Below are 22,871 nucleotides of genomic sequence, written 5' to 3' on the forward strand. Positions count from 1 at the left end.
TAGTGATCAGCTATTTTCGCTAGAAATGAACCAAATATAGTTTATATTTATAGAAAAGTTCAGTAACTTCAAACTTCTTAGCTTCATACAGTAGGTTGCAAGGAATTTCCATAAATCTGTAGGAGGACTGATTTATATTAACATTCACATGGCGCCATTCTAGCCATAGTTACTAATTACCATAGTGCTAGAAACCAACACAACATCTTGATCGGTCGACAAGGTAGAGATTTATGAAACGTGCATGTATATATAGATATAATATATATATATATATTTCGTGCAGTCTATGAATTCGGATAAACACATTTGCTCGGGTGTGTACGAAAGGTTTCATTGTAAATGGACTAGACTCGATAAATATATCAAATGTTAGGAGTTATGGCACACGAGACACAGCTAATTCGTAGCCACTCTCATACGTAGAAACGAAACGTTCCTGAAATCTCTTGTACATTCGTAGTTTTGCATCCTCCATATTAGCTCGACGTTATTGTCGAACAGAAATCATATTCGTGCTTCGTTCGAACCCACAGCGCTTCACCAAAAACATTCGTGCAGAAACGGTTGGTACAGCGAACGCGGTGTCGTAGACATCTTTGTTCCATTTGGTTCCTGCGATCCAGTTTGTCGTTCCGCTAAATCGAGATAATTTCATTAATACCAAGGTTGAGAGGGAACAATTTACTTCATAATAATTTTTGTGATTTCTTTAACAACACACAAGGTAAAATATATATTTTTGTTAATATAAAATGTGTAATTATCATTTTTGTGAAATCATATCTTTCTTTTTGGGGTTATGGAAAATCGCTTTAAAGGAACGACAAATCAGAAGCAGTTGTTGCAACAACACGAACACATCCTGCAGCATAATCGTAATACTTAGAAAATACTGGGCGTGGTAGTTGGAATAGCTTACACTCTATGGTACAGTTAATAATTCGATATACAGTTTAACAGGGTTAGGGCACTCGTTACATTACGGCATATAATATAATGAAATATAATATACGTAGCGTTACAACGTACAATAACACAACGGTTATCCCTGATACTTAATCCTAATCTACTCTGACTTCGGTCCTCGTGAAGTGTTAATTCGAGCCCGTACGTAAGATTAGAAAATCCTTTTTCAAAATTGGATTTTGAAATCAATATGGAACTAAATTAATACGAAAACAACATAATTGATATAGGTAAAATGGACAAGAACGAAGTTAGTACGTAAAGATCTGGGTAGTGCAATGGGTAGTGTATTAGGCTACAATCCCTTGAGCTCTCAGATCGAATCCTAGAAATTTCTAGATTCAGTATCTCGCAGATTTTCCCTGGATTTCGATAATCTGAAAATTTCGTGGAGGAAAATTGTCATTTGAAATGAAATGAAAAAAATAGAAAATTCCTAACTCCATGAAAATCTAAGATATATCTGGGAAAAAGATAGAAAAAACTGAAAATTTCTGGAACTCATGAATTTTTCAGATCAAATAAAATTTGTAGCTATCAATAATTCACTTTAAAGTGATTTTCGTTGTCTTCTCAACGAGCTCGACGTGATCGAGGACAGTCGAGAAGGATTCTCTAAGCAGGAACAGGGCACACTCGACGAGATTACGTTGCTGAAAGCATATCTGTGACTAGATTCAGCTCACCATGAGGTCGGACAGTGAAAAAATAAGTATGCGGAACTCTCTGACATAACTTTCTTCTATGCGTGAATACTGTGTGAAACGTTTGTTATCCAAAATGCTCTTTGGTGCTTCGATATTCTTTGAAAAAATTATTTCTTGGAAATGCAACTTTTGTGTTTGTGTCATTAAGAAACTAAGAAGCAGCAACAAGGAGACTCGTCACATTCTATTCCTTACGTTTTATTATACCGGGGATGATGTATCTGTTGATTTCTTTTTTCAACTGATCGACGATAACCTCACAAATTTCGCGAAATTTTTTTCTTCTTTTTACCAGAAATTAATTTTCATTTATTTGTTAAATAACCTTTTCAATGTTCCATTTATGAATAGTGGAATGAAAATCTTTAACGTTCATATATTTCTTAGACTCAACGATATTGTTCTACAGATAACGATATTGTCTCTGAAGATACATTATTAGTCAACGAAATGGCGCCATGTTGTCTCTTAAAAGTTTCCAAATTTGTTCAGTATTCTACTTTGAAACCTTTAACTATGATCTGTATCACTTTACTTAAATTTTGTTTAATGTCAGGTAAAATTAAATTTTTCGATTTAAATTCTGTTCAAATTCTGCTTTTATTATTTATTCACATTTAAATGGCGCGTTACGTATCTTCTGAAACAACCTGTAATAATAAATGCATATCCAGTAAATGCAGATCACGCAATTGGTCAACTCTTTGGATAAAATATCGCATTATTAAATACAGTGACGAATGTCGATAACATTTCCCTGCATAATAATCTCTCTCAAACGTTCCATAAATTTAATCAGTTAGTATTCTACTGTTTTTACAATTTCAACAAAATAATTATCAACGATTTTTGTCGATTGATATCGTTGCTATAGAAAGAAAAGGGGGGGGGGAGAGGTGTGAATTATTTTTTAGAATTTCACGCAAGTATAGAATAAATAAAATCCAGAATTTTTATCAGTTTGAATGTTTCTTGGGGACGGAATTAGTCGTAAAGTACAAGCGTGTAGATGTTAGAATTTTCGATTGCGATTTTTAATTCGGCTCAATGGTGTAGTGAGATTGTTCCATAAATCATAAAATATAAAAATTAACAAAAATTCATTCATCTATAAAATATTTGTCTAAACTGGATTCTTTTTAAATGGCATAAACAATCTACATTAAGCAAAGAAAATTTTCTTTGCTTATAGATTTGATAAAAAAAATATTTTTTTTTCACGAATTCTGTTAATGACCATGATAAAGAATTTGACAAAGAATTTTTATTATGATGCAGAAGATGAAATTTGGGAATTTCTGCGACCAGCTACTGAAAAAGGACCCCTATTGGTTCTATTAGTTTCACACTCTGCCAGTTACTTGATTTCCAATGATATTCGATTTTTCTTGAATTTTTTCAAATATTAATTAATCAAGCGTTTCTGTTACGATTCCACTTATCAACAATATATTTCTTCACCAGCTAATTTCTTACTTAAATATATTTCTCGATTATCATAACTATTGCACGATATGCAAAGCTTTCTAAAAATATCCATCACGTTAGAAATATTTAACCGAACAGAAATCTCACCAAGACAAAAAAGACAACGAACAATTTAAACACGTTAGTGAAAAATTAGTAAAAAAAAGAACAAAACAATAACAACGATAATGAATGAAAACGACACGTGATATAAATGCATAAATAAATGATTACAATCATCTTTGTAGGGAGAAGACCGATCATAGTTCTCGAATATCATTTTTTTTTTTTTTTTTTTCGTTATGCTTATGCGAACTGTCTACATTAAAAACGATATAAATACCGATCTCCCCGATTTTCGGTGATTTTATCAAACTCAACAAGCGATTAATAGTACTAAGACACGAGTCACACTGAACGAAGAACTTCCTTATTATTAGCGAAATACATATCACGTGACTGGTCACGCATCTGCGTGGCCATCATCTTGGAAATCGAATCGAGCTTCGATATTAAACCCGTGCTCGGGAGGAGAGCCTACCTTTTTCGAATAAATTTCAATTGTTTATTCATTATACGACGATTGTTTATTCATCGAAAACCAACTATACGCCCCGAATGTTTTAAAATTACCAATTAATTTTGTCCTACCTAGCGGAGCCTTCCTATATAAGAAAAAGAAAAAAAAAAGAAAAAAGGAACGGTCCAGATCGTGTTGCAGGACCTTTTCTTCTCATAACTGTGGGGCTCCATCTTCTAGAAAGCTCCTCCAACAAGCACCAATCTCTTCAACTTCATTCCAACAATCCCTTAACGCGTGTCTCTACATGACAGAACACCGTGTGACATTGTACCTAGTATCTTGGTCCACATTGTTCACGCTGAGTACGCGCAGCAGCCTCTCCGTGTCTTTGCACGCATGTCTACTGGTCTGCTGCTGCTTCATCAGCATCATCGGCGTCTTCTTCTTCGGCCTCTTCTTGGTCTGCGGCAAAGTCAGCTCGAGCATCTGCTCGAGTCTCAGCCGGATAGGCCAGCCGGTCTCCTTGTAGTCGTCCTCTTCGTACGTGGACTCGCTGGCCTTCTGTAAGGTCTGGAAGGCATAGTTCATAGGCAACAGCTTTCTAGGTTGAGCGAAGGAGTCGTGAACTCGAACTGGACGAGCCAGGGAAGATCTCTTCTTGGCTGGGGTCAGAGGCAACGGCTGGGTCTTCGTCGACCTGGCTAAATTGCTGGTTTTGGTGTTCTTGAGAACTCTGGTCTCGTCCAAACGAGCCAATATCTTAGCGTTCTCCTTCAGTGATGAAGAGTTTATGGAATTGGTCACTCGATAATTGCCCATAGTGCTTTTTGCGACCAGACTGTTGTTCTTCGTGCTTTTCACTAGTTTTAGGTTATTGTTGTTGATCGCAGTGATGCTGGGATTGTTGTTGTTGGCAACAGTGGTCACGTGGCGACACTGTTCGGCACACTGTAGGCAATCGTAGTATTTCTCGACCGCGTTACGTCGTGCTGAAGCGGAGAATCGTTCGCGAAGGTTCGCGCGATTCTGGCGCTCGCCTGGTTGGCGAGGCTGTTGTCACACCTCCTGAAGATACTTCAAGGGGCACAGAGTTTCCCTGTACAGCACCTCGCCCTCTTTGCCCGTGTGGTCCGCTGATCTCACGTCCGCGGCGCAACGAACCATCGCTACGCCATCTACCTCCTCGCCAACCTGAATCACGATCTAGGGAAGAGTTCGCATAAATAGATTGCGTTGATGATACAGTATTATGGTGGATTATCAAGTGCATGTATTTAACATATGATACATCATGACAAAGGCAAGATTCCTATCAATTAATGGGCGAATAAAATTGTAGGATTTGACTTGGAAAACATGACGTGTATGTGCATAATAGGAGAAGGACCCTAGACTTTGAAATACCTAGGGCTATCGTAGTACATGTAGTATTGTAGTTGTTAAAAAGGATCTTGGCTCGGATTTGGTTCGTTCTCATTGAAACAAAAGTATACAAAGGATTGACAATAAAATAATAAGGATTACAATAATGTGAAGGTTACTTTGCGCATAATTGTGTGCCTTATAATATATAAAAGGAATACCTGGTCACGTAGTAGGGTAATCTGGTCAGTTAATTGTAAGTTGCGAGTGACCTGAAGCGTCTTCTGCCCAGACTCCACTCGCATAACGTATGCACTGGGGAAGTAACCCACTCGGCCTCCCAAACACTTCCCTTTCCACCAGTCCTTCTCTGATTTATCAATTACTGTCACTTTGTAGCCAGCTCTGCGAAACGATTAGGTTTCAACTATTAGTAGACACGTCAAAGAGGCCTGTTCTTTTCCCAGTTCAATTTGCTATCCTCGCATCTTAAGCAAGAGGCAAACGAATGAAAATAATTCAAAGATTGAAAAGAGTCCCTAAGACGAATAGACAGCAGATTGAACAATCCTAGTTACTTTTCTATGTCCTAACTCAGGTCTCGCTCAAATTATTTTAATTTTTTAAATTCTTATTCTATGTAATTCCTATGTAACTTTTAAACAATCTTCGATTATATAAGGTATACAAAGTATAGTATTCGTGATGGTATTTAGTAGGCGAAATTCTCCAGTACATAGAAACGTATAAGTAACCGCGGTCTATTAACTGAGTGATTATCATTGAATGATTACTTCAAGTCCAACTCGTCCCGATGTCGCGCCTCGAAGTTGTACAGCACCACATATAAATTATTAGGAGGTAGAACACGTTTTCCAGGTGGATTCACGTGATTCTGATTGTTAGTGTGCGGCGAGGGGCAAGGAGAGGTGCTCGCCGATGAGTACGATTTTTCATTTTCATCTGGCAGCTCCATGCTGGACATCCTGATGGCCCCCCTAATGTGCTTGTGGACGCTGTGGCCCTGGCCTGGACTACATGGCGCTGCAATCGAGTCGTTCAAACCATGAATGATATTTTTAACCTTTTCGAGACTAATTATCTCCAGCTCTGCGCTATACTTTCAAGTCTGACTAATTTCATGATCTCGCCATATCTCTTCTATCAAGGAAATCCAGTAATTGATCAATACTCACATAATCTGTTGATGCTTCCACTGTCAGAATGTCTGGGTGGCGTGGACTCTCTTTGGCCGCCGGTATAGTAATCACGTGGACGATGTCGAACGTGAGCGGTGCCCTCCGGAGAATCCAAGCTGAGACTCTTCATCCTTAGGTTCAGTCTCTCGCGTCTACGTTGTGGACTATGCGGCGCTTCATGTTCCATAATGAGCGATCATAGCAAGTTAGCCTTTGAGGTTAGCTCGTAGCTCGACATTGACGCCATTTTACAAAGCAGTGTTATTTTTCCATTCTGTTTCTCGTTTCTTTTTTCTAGTTTATAAGCGGATAGTTAGAATAGAGAGAAGTTAGAGAGAGTTTGCTTGCAGGAAGAAACACGAACATCTTGTCAGCAAGATGTACCTACCTACTCTTCTCGCTTTTTGAGGTTATATCTGTCATCGAAGCTCGCTGTAATGATGTATCGTTACAGCGAAAAGCTCCCGGCTTTTTTTCTTAAATTAAACGGAGTTTAGGTAGAGATAGAGCAAGCTTGACAAGTTTCTACGATTCAGAGACAATCTCTTTTTCTCACGAAAGTGTTAATTTCGGAAAAATAATAAAAGGTAAAGTAAAGTAAACCAAGGCGAAAGAAAATTATAAAAAAAAAAGAAAGAAATTTCAGAATCTCAGATTTTTTAAGGAAATTCAGTTAGCAGTGTAGAACGAAAAAGTGGACAATACACGATTTTCAACAAAATTCGAATCCACACGTCGATATATGCGTGCAAGAAAATTGCAATATGCACACGTACACATAGATATGCAAGTGGAGGCTCGTAATTTTTGATCAATTCCCAATAGAGACAACAGGTTTCCATACATTTTCATTCTGACAAATGTACTCATTTGGCGTCAACGTCGAGACCGGAAATCAACACATACAACGAGACAGGAACACCATATAGATATACGGTAACATTACGAATGCACACAAAGAAAGTATTTCTCTCACCAGGCGATAAACTTAACTAGTATACGATACTTTTTAACACAGAAAATAATTTTATATAAAAAATAAAACAAAAATGATAAAAAAAGGTAAAAAAGGCAAAAGAAAAAAAAATGGGACACGACTCGCGCATCAAGAAGTGAAAGCATAGGAAATCGCAGGAGAGAACATTTTTATTTACAATATTTACATGATTTCTCCCTTGTACTAATTTTTCTTCTTTTTCATTGACTTCGAGTTCGTTTTTTTCGCGCAATACTTCCTACTTCATGTCCGTTCTTCCCCTACTTTTGTGTACATTTTCACCATACTTTCAAGATTCGTACTTTTCGATTTTCTCTCTGAGGAGATAATCTCTTAGAGAAAGAAAGCTGGGAAATTAAAATGCGGAATAATGTTTAATAACTCGGATTCGAATAATTATACATTTTTTTTTTCGTTGTAGTTTTTTTTCGAATTTCGTGACAAAACAATCCCAGATTCGACAATCGTGTTAATCATTTTGATCTTCAAAGGGAACTAGGCTAATTGCGATAATAGTTACTTAAGTGATTGGAAATTGCTCTGAAGTAATCTTGTAGTGAGTCCTTACCTTTACGGCGCGGTCTTTTTTGACACAACCTGTACGTAAACGATAAAAATTCTGCGAATAATTGGCGCCAATATAGGGATTTTTCTGCTATTTGGTCATGCTGAATTTAGGAATAAATATCTTACATACTTAAACTGGGCGAAAATAAAAAGTGTTTGTAAGTTTCTATAACGAGAAAATTAAACAATACCATTCAGCAATTCAAAATATTTCTCATTTACAACTACTTTTTCAACGATACTCAAATAAAAAATTGTTCACTATTGAATCGGGGAAATTTGCATTAGCAATTCCACCTTTCCAATCTTGCAATTCTACGGAAAAGAGCGACTGTGGGTGGGTTCGCAGAAATAAATGATCAACTCCTTCGTCAAATGCTGGTTGAATGGATGAACAATAAATTTACAATTTTATACTCTACATATTGTCAATTCCAAACGTTGTTCCGGTCCTTACACGGAAAAAGTTTAGGCGCAAACAAGTTGTATAAGTTAAGTGAAGAGAACTTTGTACGCAATTCCAACGTTCGTTCACTTTAGCGCAATTCCAGCAAACTTCTTCGATTCGTGCGTAAACAAAGGTACTCGGAAAAACAAAATTGTATACATAAAAGTCGATCGATATTCGCTTTCCTTGAAACAGGATCGAGCAATTTCACCTTCGATTCCTCGACAATTTCAAACTGCCTCTCTAATTTCACACAAAATTGAAACCAATCGATTTATACTTCGAAGTTGTATATTTCAATGCCGCGCAACTTCAGCAATTCCAGCGAGTAACACGTACACGTATCACGTCACGATATATAAACGAGAACCGCACATATCAATTTCACCCATTGGATTTTCACAATCGCAATTCCATCCCCATACCCTAGCAATTCCACGTTTTCAGCCCGTTCACGAGCGTTTCACCATCTAAAACCTACTCCACAGTCCACAACTAGTAATTATAGATCACGAGTCGCTAGATTTCAGTTCCTAGAAGCTTTAAATCCATTTTTTTCGAAACGCAGATCGCTTAAGCGACGCGCGTCCAGTTCAAAGGTCATCGTTTTTTGTTGGAGCCATGGTAAGAACGTTCGGGTGTCCTTTGCGAAGAGGTCGAAGGTTTCTCTTGGGTCATCAACACCAGTGGCTGCCCGAATGGTCTGGTTCCCGACATTGATCCACCGCTGCCCCGTCCTGGTCAATGGAATTGCAACGATTCCGAGATGATTTCGCCTTGATATGTTTTCTCACGCGCTTTCCACTCCAATTGTAGCTCTTTCTCTCTTAGTACAAGCACTGTTTAATTTAGTCTCACTTTCGAGGCTGGTTTTAGTCGTTAGTAGGTGCAATTCCGTGGGATTTCCCCGTCCAGCGCTAGTGGCGCCGTTATCGGTGCTTTCCCTATCTGTTACCGCGATATTTGAAGATTTCACCTCTTTCTCCCTTAGATGATTTGTTTGTTTCGCCATGGAATCGATTGAAATTGCGCGTTTAGGCTCCATGATGAAATTGGTTAGTTTTTTTTAACATTGACGCTAAAGTCGATTATTACGTTACGTTTGCGATTTCGGAGACTAGGGAATTAGCGATAATGACTGCTGTTCCTTTGGGGACATTTCAAGCGATTTGGGACTTTTGATCGGATTAGTTATTTTTTGTTTTTATTTTTTTAATGGAACTGTCAAAGTTACTCGTTCAAGAATCGAAGATCGTCTGTTTGTGATTTCTTCGTTACTTGAAGTTGGGGGACAGAAAGCGGGCAAACGTTTCTCTCTTCGTCCGTAGGAGGCCTCGTGGTGAAACTTAAACTTCCCGCCTTATCGAGAACTCTTAAAGCGATCCTTCTTTCCCCAATTTTTTTCCAAGATAAACGATCGACGAAAATTCACGTAGGACACATTGCACGATGATAAAATAACAAAAATATTTGCGAAAAATTCTTTCACGTTTATAGAAAATGATAAATTTTTAAAAAATATTCACACTGTAATTATCATTGAGGTAACACCAACAACAATTTATCTATTTTAAAAGCTTTCACGATTTTTACAAAATTCCAAAAGTATTTCAGTTAAAAAATCGAGAGATTGAAAAATCCGTAACGCAAAGTCGATGATCTCGGAAAAGTGATGACGATGGGCTAGATCCATCAGTGCATGCGGGGAATCCCGAATAGTACGATAAAAACAGTACAGATGGCGCGCGTGTAACGAGGAAGAATGAAGATGAAGCAGGGGAAGAAGTAGAAAGAGAGACAGAGAAAATACTGGATAGATAAAAAGAAAAAAGAGGCAAAAGTTACGAGTCATGTCCCTAAAGAAGAGTATATTTCTGTTGATTAAAAGAATAAAAAGAGAGAACAGGGTAAAGTGCCACCTTGAAGCAGAGGTTGCTCTAGCAGATGCATAAACTTGATGAAGTCGCTTCAGGATTGCATCTTACTCTTCTTAATCATCTAATGCTTTCATATAAAATATATTTGCTGAACTTTAACTGAAATCAATAGCTTCCCTCATGTTCGAAGTACTTTTAATACATTTTTCTCTTGGCACAGGTGCCAAGTTTTACTTCAGATCTTCTCTCAGAGGAAGCAGCATATACTTGACATTTAACGAAGACCTCAAGAAGGAAGAAACCTTTATAAGACTCTCTTAAGTGAAATGGATTGAAGTTAGCAGAATACTGTACTGAATACTGGAAAGGAATTTTGTTTTTGTTTCTATTTTTAAACATTTTTTCCATTTCAGTTTGTAATAAATTAAGCATGATATGAAATAGAATAACTTTAGTCTAACATACAGTGATTTCTCTAATATACTTTATAGCATAAAACTACATCAACTACTCTAACACATACAATAAATGTTCTAAATGGGAGTATTTACTTCTTTCAGCTATCTGACTCATTTCTAACTCCTACGCTCTCACATACCCATAAATTTCCTCTACGTTACCAGAAACTTTCAGAATCTACGATTCAATGGGTCGACCAAGCTTCAACAACTTGAGTAATTTGTCAGCAATTATCTTTGCACAGTAGAATGCACCTGAAGAGCACTCCAGTCACAGATTTCAAGAAACAGAGGAATTATACTTTTCCTATAGGGAGGCTCTGCTTCAAGGTCAAGAGGAATTGGTGCTGTGCCTTACCAGAGGTGGACGAGGAACAAGGGTGGGAGGAAGCCCTCGCTGACGAAGGTGCTGGAGGATGATCTGCTGTGGGAGGCGTAGGTGGTGAGTTTGTCGAGTTTCCACGGATCTCGCCTGCCTGCTTCAGCACCTGGTATATGGCGTCCACGTCTGCTCACACGAGATAGACAGATAGCAATGCAAAAGCAGAGAGACATCACACGAGGTGCTTTCTTTTCAGTACTTTTATTTTCTTTTTTTTTTTTTTTTTTGCTTGGTTCACTTTCCTTTCCTTTGCCCTCAACTTTATGACTCGAAGCAGACGCTCCTTGGGCAACAAGTGTCTTTAGTTGGTCCTTTCTAACTTATTAATTAGTTGTAATTTAATTTATTATATTTATTTACTTGCTGTATGAATAGTTTTGCTTATTAATATATAATGGAGTTTGTTGTATTTGTTTAGATATTTAGTAAAATGGAAATAGTATCTTTTTGTATAGAATTGAGAAGCTGTTAAGAAGAAGGAGCTACAGATAGCAGGAGCGAGTACTTAGAACAGTAAGATTGGTCAATTTTAAAGACACCTGTTCATGGTAGCCATACTTCTCATCAAGAGTTGAACTTTATTATTGTACACTGATAGTGTGTTTTAGTGTCATTTGTTCAGAGCCACCGACCACATTCGTCCAGTTTCATGTACCGAACAATAGAAAGCCCATTATCGAAGAAGAAATTTACACTTAGAAATTGGAAAAGAATTCAGCGGAGATCGTAGGAAATAGGAGATTTAAAGGGCAGCCAGAATCTATCTCCATCAGTGGCATAATTCAGGTTGAAATCATTCAAAGTCAATTTGCAACATTACTGGCTGCACAGCGGATAACAAAATTGGCATCGATCGTTCGGAGGATGGGTTGACAGTGACGTCAATTGAAGTAAATCAGGTTGAAAGGATTAAGAGCACGTAACAAGCGATCGCTTAACAGGAGATTAAGCCAGGGAATCTCCCAATAATTTTTGACACCTTTCAAACAAATCCATCGTTTCAACACTACGCTCAGTGTTCTTCGTATCAAGAATTAAAAAATATGGTTTTTCTTGTATTTATAGGAAGATTCAGTGACTCTGAATATTTGCTAAACAAAACGAGTAATAAATATACATATGATAATAAATAACAAATAATTGAACAGACTAATGTTATGTATACCAACAGTTGACATATATGACACTAGTGTTGCATCGTCATTTGTCATGTTGTTTAAGATAAAACAACGTAACTAAAGATACGATTCCTATCTAAAATTAGATGCAAGCCCTTGAGAAGCAATCCTTCCCAAATCTAAATAATAAATAACAACTACCTATTTAACTGACTGACTGCATTAACAGATAAATATGTATATCGTGTGTGCTAGTAATTGACACTAATATGGCACTGGTGTCGCCTCTCCAGTTGTCACAGTGTTAAGAAGGAAACTAATTTAAACAAATATATCATTTTATGTGAAATCATATGAAAAACCTACCAGAACCTTCCCTAATTCATTTTTAAGACTACTTCTCTAACCTGAAAGCTTCCATCTTAGCTGGCAGCTAATGGAACTTAAAGAGTCTCCGAGCGATCGACTTTTCAGCTTCAGTGACTCTGAACGACACCGAGTTACACCATAGAGAAAGAGTTTTTCCTTTTTCTTGTAGCCTGTTCAGGCGATCAAGGGACGCGAAGAGGAAGAAAGAAGGTTGAAGGGTGAATGATCCGATTAATTTGTTAATCGCGATGGGCTGTGATGCATACCATGATCTCTGAGCCTTTCCGTGCCTCGCATGTCGATGAATCGCGTTCAGGGAATTCGATCAAGGTGAGAAGATGAGGAGCAGAGCTTGGTGAAAAATTTGATCCTTCGTTTCCTTTCGCATCTTTTTCTTTGTTTCAGTTTATGGATCGATCGATACTCTTATCTAATGAAACTGTCCATGCACAAACTATTCTGACTCTGGTACTTTGGATCCAGCAATTTATTTTACCAATTAGAATCCCAAAGTGAGAAACTAAACTTTCGAACAAGCTGGCATGTCGAACTGCAGCACCGAGATTGATCCAGAATTAAATTCCAGGCCATCAGGCTTAAATTTCAGTATAGTGATTCATCAATTTCACGCAATCTGTTTCATCCGGCTGGCTCCAATCCCGGATCGATCATCTCCCTCATCCCTGCAGTTCAATTTTCTTTCCTCCTGCAAACCTTTCGCCCTAATACAAAGGAATCTGCCTCAAATTTCCAATATGAAAATGACGAACCACAGGGCATAGACTTGGTGTCATAGCGAGATTGTCATCAAATTGGTCGAAGATAAACTTGCTACTTCTGAGGGTGTCAAAGATTCGGTTAAGAATAGATTCGTCTCATTTCTTAGAGCATCGATCATCCGCGACAACGAGAGAGAAAGAAAGAAAGAGAGAGAGAGAGAGAGAGAGAAAGGGGATAAGAAAATCAATTTTGACACAATCACATTCTCAAACTGGCGAGTACTTACTGTACTCTGCGGCCGCGGTGTCGTCCACTTGAGTCTGAGTCTTCTGTCGACGAAGAAGGGGAATCCCTCCGCTCTTTTTAGGCGCCAGGCTCGGACACATGACGGGCTGCACCAGGTTGATGCAGTCGGTGTGAGCGTTTGCTTTGCAGCCACGACACCTGACGCCCTGGCGGCTATGGCCACGTAACACCTGGCCACACGCATCGCAGGGAGTGATTTTTCGATAAGTGTACTCGCGCCAAGAGTGACCTCCCTCGGACTCCAAACTTTTCCTGAAACAAGTTGCACTTTGTAATTGCTTCTTCAACCTTCTTCTTCTGTTTTGTATATTTCATGTGTCATATATTTAATGTAGCGTGTTTATCTTGTTAATGGTATCTTTAAGGAAGATTTGTCAGATGCGTAGAAATATAAGAAGGTTTTAGGAAATTTCTGGAATTTTGTAGAGTACTATGATTTAAAAGAACGGACCAAATGGTGTATATCATTATCACCAAATAAAGGAATATATCTTCAATACAATTTCTTTGTAAAATTATTAAAAATTGTATTGCTAATATGTTATAAGATATATATATGTTAATGAAAGAGCAGGAAACAAATTTACCTCGTTGTTGAATTAATCATTAACCAAGTTGAACGAATATCTAGTGACTTTCTAGTGACAAACTCACCTAGACATGGCGACGACTGTAGAAACAGCATGGTACATCGCCTGTTTCCCTCTGTGTTAGTGAAGCATTGACAAAACAACAATTTTGGTTATTCAAACACAACCAACACACTTTAACAAAACATGTTATCTAAAAAAAAAAAAAAGAAAAAAGAAGAAACCAATGAAAACAAAAAATAAAATAGGCGAGAAGGAAGGAGATATTCGAAGCATTCGTCGTTTAAAGTCCATTTTCATCGAATAGTTACTGACTTGTCGGTTGATGGCGGAGTCGTCGGGGAGCTGGTTTTCAAACTCTTGAACGCTTTCAACCATTTGTGCTTGGTACTTCCGGTCGAGCCATTCGACATCTTCCGGCTGCTCACCCCATCCGGTTGGCCGGCTTCTCCAGCCCCGAACAGCTCCTTCTGCAAATTGAAACGAACGTCACATATAATATCTGCTCTGGCAGACTTGGACCATTTTTTAACAGAATCCAATTTTCCCCTAGTACTTGAAAATTCCCTAACGATCTCCCTTTACCTCTTTTGCAATTATTTTTGAAATGATCACCGACGCCATTATGGAATTAAGTAATTACACTAATTAACTTCCATTAACGAATTAGATACCTTTTTAGAATGGGAAACGATATAATCTAACGAAGAAAGAAAATGGTCACAGTGTTTCTTGGAACTTTGACGCTCTGATGCTTCAGTGGAAAAATTGATTCCTGCGCTTCTAAGTCGTATTTCTTGAGACTTTCTAGTTCCTTTTTAAATTGCAGTAATGAAAAGTAATCAAAATTAAAAATATGCGGACAAAGATCATTTTTGTATCTTGTATACCTTAAGAAATATTTTCTAGAACCTCAAAGTAGACAAATTTTTTTTAAAACTCATCTTTCCAATCTTTCATTTCTAATTAACGAAATAACTAAAAAATTATATTTCTTTAATCTGATTTATGACTTTTAGAATCTTTTTTAGATTCTTGCAATAGCTCGCTAGATAACGTACAAGTATTTTTCCAATAAATCAAACTAATATTTTCTACATTGTAAATATAATATATTCAGCGAATTTTTTTCTTTAAATTTTTCCCATTAATTCAGTGGACAGTTATTTTCTATCCTAACAAATATAGTAACGAAATAATAGAAAATTGTGTTTCTTTAAAGCAACTCTTTTCAATTTACCTCTACCACTTCGTTTCAAACCTGTGGCAATAATGAAAGATATAAACCGAACGATAGAAGTCTTGTTATTGTGCCATTGAACACAGGGATATCGGAAAACTTTTCAGAAAGTTCTGTTTCCTATGGTATGACAGTGCGATGACAATGGAAATAGTCGAGTTTCTGCACGAGTCGGCAAACAACTCGTGCACGACCGTCTGGTAAATAGATATCCAACGAAAGAGGAAGCCAGAACCGTTTTAATGCAACGGCTCTGCCCGCTATTAATTGGATTCTATCGAGGACACCTGATTATTGCTTATCGTAACACACATGTACCAACTTATTTTCCAATTATTATCACCATTTCGCAAAGCTATTTCAATTGTATCATTCGATTTTAATGTTCCATTATTTTAATAATATTTTATTATTAACTAAATAAATTGCCAATTTTGATGGATTTATGTGAAAATTGAAAGATACAAAAATGCTCAGGATGTATGAATATGGAAAACAACATGCATATTCAGGGTATGTTCATTAATATGCAAAATGTAAAATATCTAAATATTCAGAAATATATAAGAGATCAAAAGCGTGGCAAACTAATGTTTATTCTAGCTGCAGGGTAGCTTTTGCTTCCAATTAGAAAAATCGCAATTTTTAATAAACAGTCTCTTAACAAATATAAACAAATATTATTGTTCTTCCATCAATCAATTGTTTAAAAGTGAAATAGCGTTGATTATAATTATTGGACATTTAATTGCCAACAACAGTGTCCAACAGTGGTTAATATTTCATAATTAACAAATTTGCTAATTCGAGGCAAGGTCTGCCGGAAATAATTGTTAATTAAAATTAGGCCATCGATAGTACAATATTACGGCAACCGAGATTCCTATCGATCCCAAACAGACCATTGTACCTATCGCTGTATCGTGCACCGAGTATACTGTGGGGGCTTCATTCATAAAGACACTGAAGGAGCATCGACCATCAAGTCAAACTGTACTCTGCATTATTCCGCGATACGTTACTCAATAGTCTGCAATCTACGACTGGACAGCACGAAAATAATACAAAAAGTAAATAACGAAAGAAGCAAAATCAGGGACATTTACAAAAGTCAAGACACTAGGTATTTAACACGTTCGCTGTTAAAAAGTACAGATATTTTTATGTATGGAATTGTAAAATTTGATTTGCAAGATTTGTAAAATGGATTTGCCAGAAACGAAGGCAAGATTGACACATGAAATATGCAAGTAGCAGAGTCAAATGATATCTCAACGCATTTCCTATAGTCGCCTCTCTTTTCTCCTTCTAAAAATATTTTATTCAAACGTGTACAGATATAGACGCAACAGTTGCGTCTGTGCTACTGTGCATTTATCAGAGAACAAACGTTACGCAACGTCAGCAGCACTACATCTCATCAGGCAATACAATTGCAACGTGCAACGACGACGCACGATTTTTCCAGCAACTTTTTAATACACGCGAAAGTGTTAAATATCGGGGAATCTAGTTTGACAAAACAACGGTAAAAGCCATCGCATAAACAATTCTTCTTAATCAATTCCCGACTACTCTGTACACACTTGCGAATGCCCGCAAAGCCCCCGGTATCGACATCAAAATACGCCACGAAGAGTCCATTCTGTCAAGCAAGGAACGACACTCCCCTAACGAAAATCATTCGACCACGTTTAATCCCAAGCACGTGCGGCAAAAAGTGTCCCCCACGTGTGTGTCCTGATCACGGACACGCGTCTCGACGCCTGCAAATATCGTGTGTCACGTGTCAAAACACCATGCACCAGCTGCTCCTACCAGCAGCTGACCTAACTTTCTCATAGACCTGCGTTTGTCGCTAATATTCGTAGAACCATCATTCAGGCACACATTCACGTCAAATACCACTAGACACAATGTGTACAGACTTTGTGAGGCAAGAAGAACCGGAAGCGACCGCAGTGGAGCCGCATAGCAACGGATGCGAGTTATCTGGAGTCAGGAACGCGAGGATTCACCAGCGCGAAAGCACACTGCGCCACGAATAATGGCTCGATCACTGTCTGGCTGCACGGATCTGATGTCTGTGACCTGGATTCGCGATAGAAAGCGAAAGGGGCCAGGTGTCTCGTCCAGGTGTTTCAAGGGGGATACTAACGACTTGTGTGCGCAGCGTTGTCCAGCCCATTTTCGCGAGGACTAGTCAGGCTCCTCCTGCCACCCTGACCTAGGAGAGCGAACTCGAGGCCAGGAATGGATTTTCAGACGGCGGCTGTCGGATGGTGACCCAGTTGTGAGGGCGCATGTCGCGCGATTGCGCGCCCCTATTTATCCGGGCGACGCGTTAGGCAACGCAGCGCGTGTCTGTTTACGCGTATCCGGTTTTCGTTCCCTATCTGTCAACTGTTCTTTGGAACCTGTTTCGTCTGCAGCCCATGGCCACGTGTAATTTGCAAGCTGTCTACCTTTGTACCTACATTGTTTTATTTTACGTTTTACTCTACTCAGTTTATTGTATTCAGTTGTCGGTCTTTTGCATCGGTTTATAGGCAATTTGGAGCGCGTCAGTTTACGCGTATCCGATTTTTATCTTGCATTTGGGAATTGTTCTTTGCTATCTGTTATCAGTTTCTCTTCATGCCGGTTTATTACTGTTTGACATGCATTTGTTTACGCATGTCCGGTTTTCCTATCTGATAATTGTTCTTTTTAGTTTGCTTGGTTTTCCATTACGAGTTGTACGTCGAGTGTATGATTGTATGCCAGTTGCAAGTTATCTACCTTTTATATCTGTATGCTTCTATCGATAGCCTCTCTTTCTATGATTTATATTTTTCGGATTTTATTTCATTTAGTCATCAGCGTTTTGCCATGGTTTATTGCAGTTTGACATGCGTCTGTATTCGGTTTTTATTTTCTAGACGTGAACTGTTCTATGAAATTTGCTTTTCAGCTGTATCTTTTACATTTTGTTTTATTTAGCCGCTGATAGACTGCGCACGTTCGTGCAAATTCGTACTTTTACGAAGGTAATTTAAGAAACGAAATCCCAGCACAATTGATTTATCCAATAAACGTTATAACAAGCATTTTGCTTTCGATATTTCGTATGTTCCACTTACAGAGGATTCGTCGGTTTGTGGGAAGCATTTCAGACGAATTGGATAAATTTTGATAATCAGACAGATCAACTTCGATTCCTTCTAACTTCTCGAATACTTTGGACTTCTCGTTAAAACAGTTCTTAAAAATTCCGTACAAGTGCCCAAGTTGTTATGGTTCTTAATTACTCAGGTAAAATTTTTAGTTGAAGTGTTTGGAAGGACTTGGCTTGACTCCATTAACTCAGGTGCCACTTTCTCATCTTTCACACAACTTTTTCATTTTTTAATTGAGACAATTTCTCAATATTGCAGGGGAATGTTGATAATTATACAAGTTTGAATAAGTCGATGGAATTGAATGGAATAGGATTTTTCAATATCAAGCACTCGCAGTAATTCTCTTAATTGTAAAATATCATTAAATTAATCTAAAAAGAAAATAAATAAATTCATCAATCTGTTAAATTAATCTAAAAATTCGTTTTCTTAAGATATTATCATTTTGATTCTTTCATTGATAGCAATTTTGGACAAGATAGGAAAGCCACTTGAAACGATGTTGCCAGTTGAAGAAACATTTTTTGATCTCATTGTTGACAGAGGTTTCTCAACTTTGGGTCAGCACAATTTCTCAATTTCTAGAAGAATTTTGAGTGCTCCAGAGTTAGAGAAACAATTCTAATGATTTGCCCTTCCAGATAAAAAATATTTGAAAAATATTTTAGCCTCCACTTTGATTAATCAAGATAATCGACTGATCATTGTTTGGTTGCTACGATTGGAGCGATATTCTTTGATTTCTGAAGATACACCAAGTAATTTTCTCACTCCAATGAGATTTCCATTTAACTACTGGTTACATATTTGAGAAATTGCTAGGAATCGAAATAGCCTTGAATATTTTAACCTGCAGAAGTGCAGGCTAAATTGAATCGTTTTCAAAGGACTACAGCAACTTTTATCGTTTAATCGCAGCTCCATATCAATCGGGCATACTTTTTGAATATTTGAAGGACCATTTCCGATTCAACGTTCCGCTAGAAAACAAAGAAAAGAGAAACACGAAGAAGAAAATGAAAAAGGAAGATATACCATCCCGCTGGATGTATTAATCTAAAAATTCGCGTCAAAATCATTTTGTACAGAGCACAATTGTCTGTAAAATTCTCTCTACGTGGCTAATAAAGTTGAAATCCTGTCGCTCAGATAAGAAATCTAAATTTAAGTACCTTCTCTTCTTCTTTATCGCTCTCTTTCATGCAACATCTTCTTTAAATTAGCCTCTAAATCTCTGATAGATAAAAAAACACAAGCTTCCTTCATCGTCTTGACAAATTGATCGAGGCTAGGGTAGAAGCCTAATGCAAAGGAAATTGCTAGGATGGATCGAAGCGGGCAATTATCGATATCTAGCCTGTTCCATAGACACTGGTATCTGGTGGCCGCTGACAGGTCCATTAGGACGTGTCTTGCTGAAAATTTCAGCAAGACTCGGCCACGATATCGATCCCCTGGTGGTGAAAGCACCGGTTAAACGACCTTCCCTCAATCTATAATCTTCCTGACTACGTGGCCAATTCTCGTGTTCTACGAGCATGACTATAGCACCATCTTTGTTACCGAAGACGTTTACCAGCAGCTCTCATCAGCTAACAGATCGGTAGCCTAAGTTTTACAAATTGTCTGGAATATTTTTACAAAGAATATTAATACTAGACTATAAGCAATGATCAACTACTACATCATTGATCGCCCTTTGCTATCGATATTCAGGTTGGCAGACAATTATTCAGATTCACGTGAAGCCTAAATGCTCATTGCGGCAAAAAGTTGGCAACGTCACAGAGGCTGCTATTTTAGGAGGTAATGGAGTGCGGATCAGCCTACATTTAGGTATTCAGTCATCCTTGGCGTGCCAGTCGAAGGATCAGGACACGTCGTATTGTGGAATTTAGCGAATGCTCGTGTGGAACGCTTGAATCAGGCCAATCTTCTCGCCGAGGACGACGAATTCGATGGAAAGGTAGATGCAAAAAAGGGTTTCAAAGGCGTATGCAAACCAATGTCATTGAATGGGGCTGTATACTTCACGCCTCTGCCTCCCACTTATCAAGAGAAAAAAGAAGAACAGATTTCCTCCTCCATTGTGTTTCCTCTGTCTCTGTTTTCCCATTCACAAATCCTGTTTACCGTCGAGCTTGAAGTTTCATAGGGACATTTAGTTGGGTCTAAAATTAGATCAAGGATTAGATACAAATACGTAAATGTAGATTATGTAGATTAATACGAGCTGGAATTTTACTTGGATTTTTATTAGTCACGTTAGACGTAGGATGACTGAGACTTAGAGTTTAATCTGAGTTAAGACCATACCGGACAAATTTGCATCTCGCGCCATAACTTCCGCCATGTTTCCACGTCTGAAATAAATTTCCTCATAATTTCGTATATGGAGTGTCTCTTATGGACAATCAAATACAGAGATACGAAGAGAAAATAAAGGAAAGCTTCAAGTTTTTGAAACACCTAGATTTATAGGTTAGAATTTCTTCTTCTGGCTGTTACTGTGTTAAGTAGTTACTGTATTCTAAAAGCTACTGTCTCAGTTACGCGAGATAACCCGTACGATTTCTATTACCTTTTATAGTAAATTTGTTTCCCTCCACCATTCTTATCTTCCATATCGTTCTCGTAGCCTTTGTCATTCTTTAGCATTTTCATCAATTTTTTGTCAATTTATCATTCGCCTTATTTTTCTCGATTTTGACTACTCCTCGTCCTTATCGTTCCTCCACTTCACAGTCGTATTTGTCATCGTTTGCCATACAGACGTACGTTAGAAGAGCCTCGGTTGTAATCTGATCGCAGCTCAAATATCGACAGATAGCTACACGTGTCAAAGACACCCTATATAATTTCTACTATTCACCGAGGAAAATTTGTCCTTTTAAATCTGCCCCATTTTCCCCATATTTCTCATCATTTCTGACGTATCTACGTTTGAAAAGTTGCGATCGTACTTCCTCGCCAATTCGAGTATCGACAGATGCGCGTCGAGGCATTCGAACTCGCTGAAGCGAGCGTTTCTAGAAGCGCGCGTGTGTCGAAGTTATTTTCACGAGAGAAGGCGATCGCAAATTTACGTGTCTTTGACTACCTCGCTCGTTTCACGACCGTTCGCCGCCTATCTCTCCATAATTCATCCCTTTTCCGGGAAATGAGTGACCGGAGAAAAGCTCGGCTCTTATGTGTAGCTACCTTCAGGATACGAGTCAGAGCGAAAGTCTGTCTCGCGTGTCTTCCGAGTCTCGCTCGACGACAAAGGATTCTGTGTCCCTTATCTTCTGCCACGGCTGATTTCAACAATTTTTCTCTCGCTTCTTTTACCCTCGTATAACCTCGTTGCTATCTTCTAATTCAAACTTCGAGTCGAATGTTAGTGTTTGACGACGATGACGATGGTTCAGTTGATTTTGGTTAGGTTACCTAGGATAGGTTACTTTCTGTAAAAATGTGGATACAGTCGTGCTAGTTTTCTAATGGAATTGTCATAAAGTTATGATGCTTTATGAGAGAGTATTACTAGAAGAGCAATTGGCTTGATAATTTGACACCATCGTTAATTTCAATTTTGCGAAATGCCACAACAATATACAAATCTCCCATCTAATATCCTCTGCTTGAATATTTTAACCTCAAAATGCCCGTTTAATAGCCATCAATAGCCAATGATATTGGTATCGACCAATATTCGTTTCATCGCAATACACTTGTAATTCCGACCACCAAATTAAGAGATCGATATGCATTAACTGCTGAGAACAACACTTTTTCCTTTTGTCTACTCACATCGAAGGACCAATTACCAGTTTCCAATATGGCGTCTTATTAACGGCAGCCGATCTGGCGCGGATCGTACGAGAGGAGGTAGGGAACTGCGGGACAGCACGTGCAGGTGAACAAACAGGGTGCATTGTACTTATTCGAGGCCCGTGCAAGGGAACAATGGGAGGCTCGTGCTAATTTTAATCGGCTCAGCCACTCGACTCGAGAACCACGAATGCTCCGCGAGACCAGTTCTTTTTCTCGCGGCCGAGATCGACACGTTCCTTTGTCCCGGTAAGATTTCTCCGACCGACTGTGTCTGAAGACCCACTGAACAAAGTGTTACGGATTGCTCTTCTTTGTCGTTCTCGTCCACTCGACCGGCTGTTTAGGTGGTTGGATTGCCGATGAGGATAATGCTTTTGCTGACAGCTGATCTGTGATACCGTGGTGCTCGCGCTCTTTCGCTGGCCGATGACAAATTGGTTCAGGTTAGGAATTCACGCCAGATGACTCTGCGTAGAATCTTCTTTGAATCACTCGAAGAATTTTCTCGGTATTTGGTTCGTTGATACGTGATTCGATCAGTTGAGATTAGGTTCAGACAAAATTTCGTTCGAATAATAATATCAAACTTGATTTT

General features: G+C 38.3%; 2 protein-coding genes and 1 long non-coding RNA gene across 6 annotated transcripts in view; all 3 read right to left on the minus strand.

Moving 5' to 3' along the window:
• Window positions 1-253: 253 nt before the first annotated feature.
• LOC117161203 (uncharacterized) lies at window positions 254-4,573 on the minus strand. The gene is made up of 2 exons (XM_033342562.2): window positions 3,998-4,573; window positions 254-638 (listed from the first exon to the last, which is right to left on the minus strand). Exons 1-2 carry the CDS (start codon window positions 4,483-4,485, stop codon window positions 491-493), a joined length of 636 nt encoding a protein of 211 aa, XP_033198453.2. The 5' UTR covers window positions 4,486-4,573; the 3' UTR covers window positions 254-490.
• A 149-nt stretch (window positions 4,574-4,722) lies between these two features.
• Window positions 4,723-22,871, minus strand: part of Stacl (SH3 and cysteine-rich domain-containing protein) — a 76,547-nt gene continuing 58,398 nt past the window's right edge. For 2 of the 4 annotated variants that reach the window (XM_033342550.2, XM_076625580.1), the window contains 8 exons: window positions 14,375-14,529; window positions 14,124-14,174; window positions 13,450-13,721; window positions 10,933-11,082; window positions 6,225-6,401; window positions 5,823-6,072; window positions 5,250-5,433; window positions 4,723-4,869 (listed from right to left, as the gene is read on the minus strand). In XM_033342550.2, the coding sequence (XP_033198441.1) occupies window positions 4,723-4,869; window positions 5,250-5,433; window positions 5,823-6,072; window positions 6,225-6,401; window positions 10,933-11,082; window positions 13,450-13,721; window positions 14,124-14,174; window positions 14,375-14,529 (1,386 nt within the window). The remainder of the gene's footprint in view (window positions 4,870-5,249; window positions 5,434-5,822; window positions 6,073-6,224; window positions 6,402-10,932; window positions 11,083-13,449; window positions 13,722-14,123; window positions 14,175-14,374; window positions 14,530-22,871) is intronic. The other 2 variants (XM_033342553.2, XM_076625581.1) reach the window with 2 other exon arrangements.
• Window positions 16,385-22,724, minus strand: LOC117161204 (uncharacterized). The gene is made up of 4 exons (XR_004464981.2): window positions 21,042-22,724; window positions 20,706-20,823; window positions 19,633-20,631; window positions 16,385-19,440 (listed from the first exon to the last, which is right to left on the minus strand). It is a non-coding gene; the product is annotated as an uncharacterized LOC117161204 (long non-coding RNA).

The sequence above is a fragment of the Bombus vancouverensis genome, chromosome 16 (genome assembly GCF_051014615.1).
Source record: "Bombus vancouverensis nearcticus chromosome 16, iyBomVanc1_principal, whole genome shotgun sequence".
In the NCBI taxonomy this organism is placed as follows: domain Eukaryota; kingdom Metazoa; phylum Arthropoda; class Insecta; order Hymenoptera; family Apidae; genus Bombus; species Bombus vancouverensis.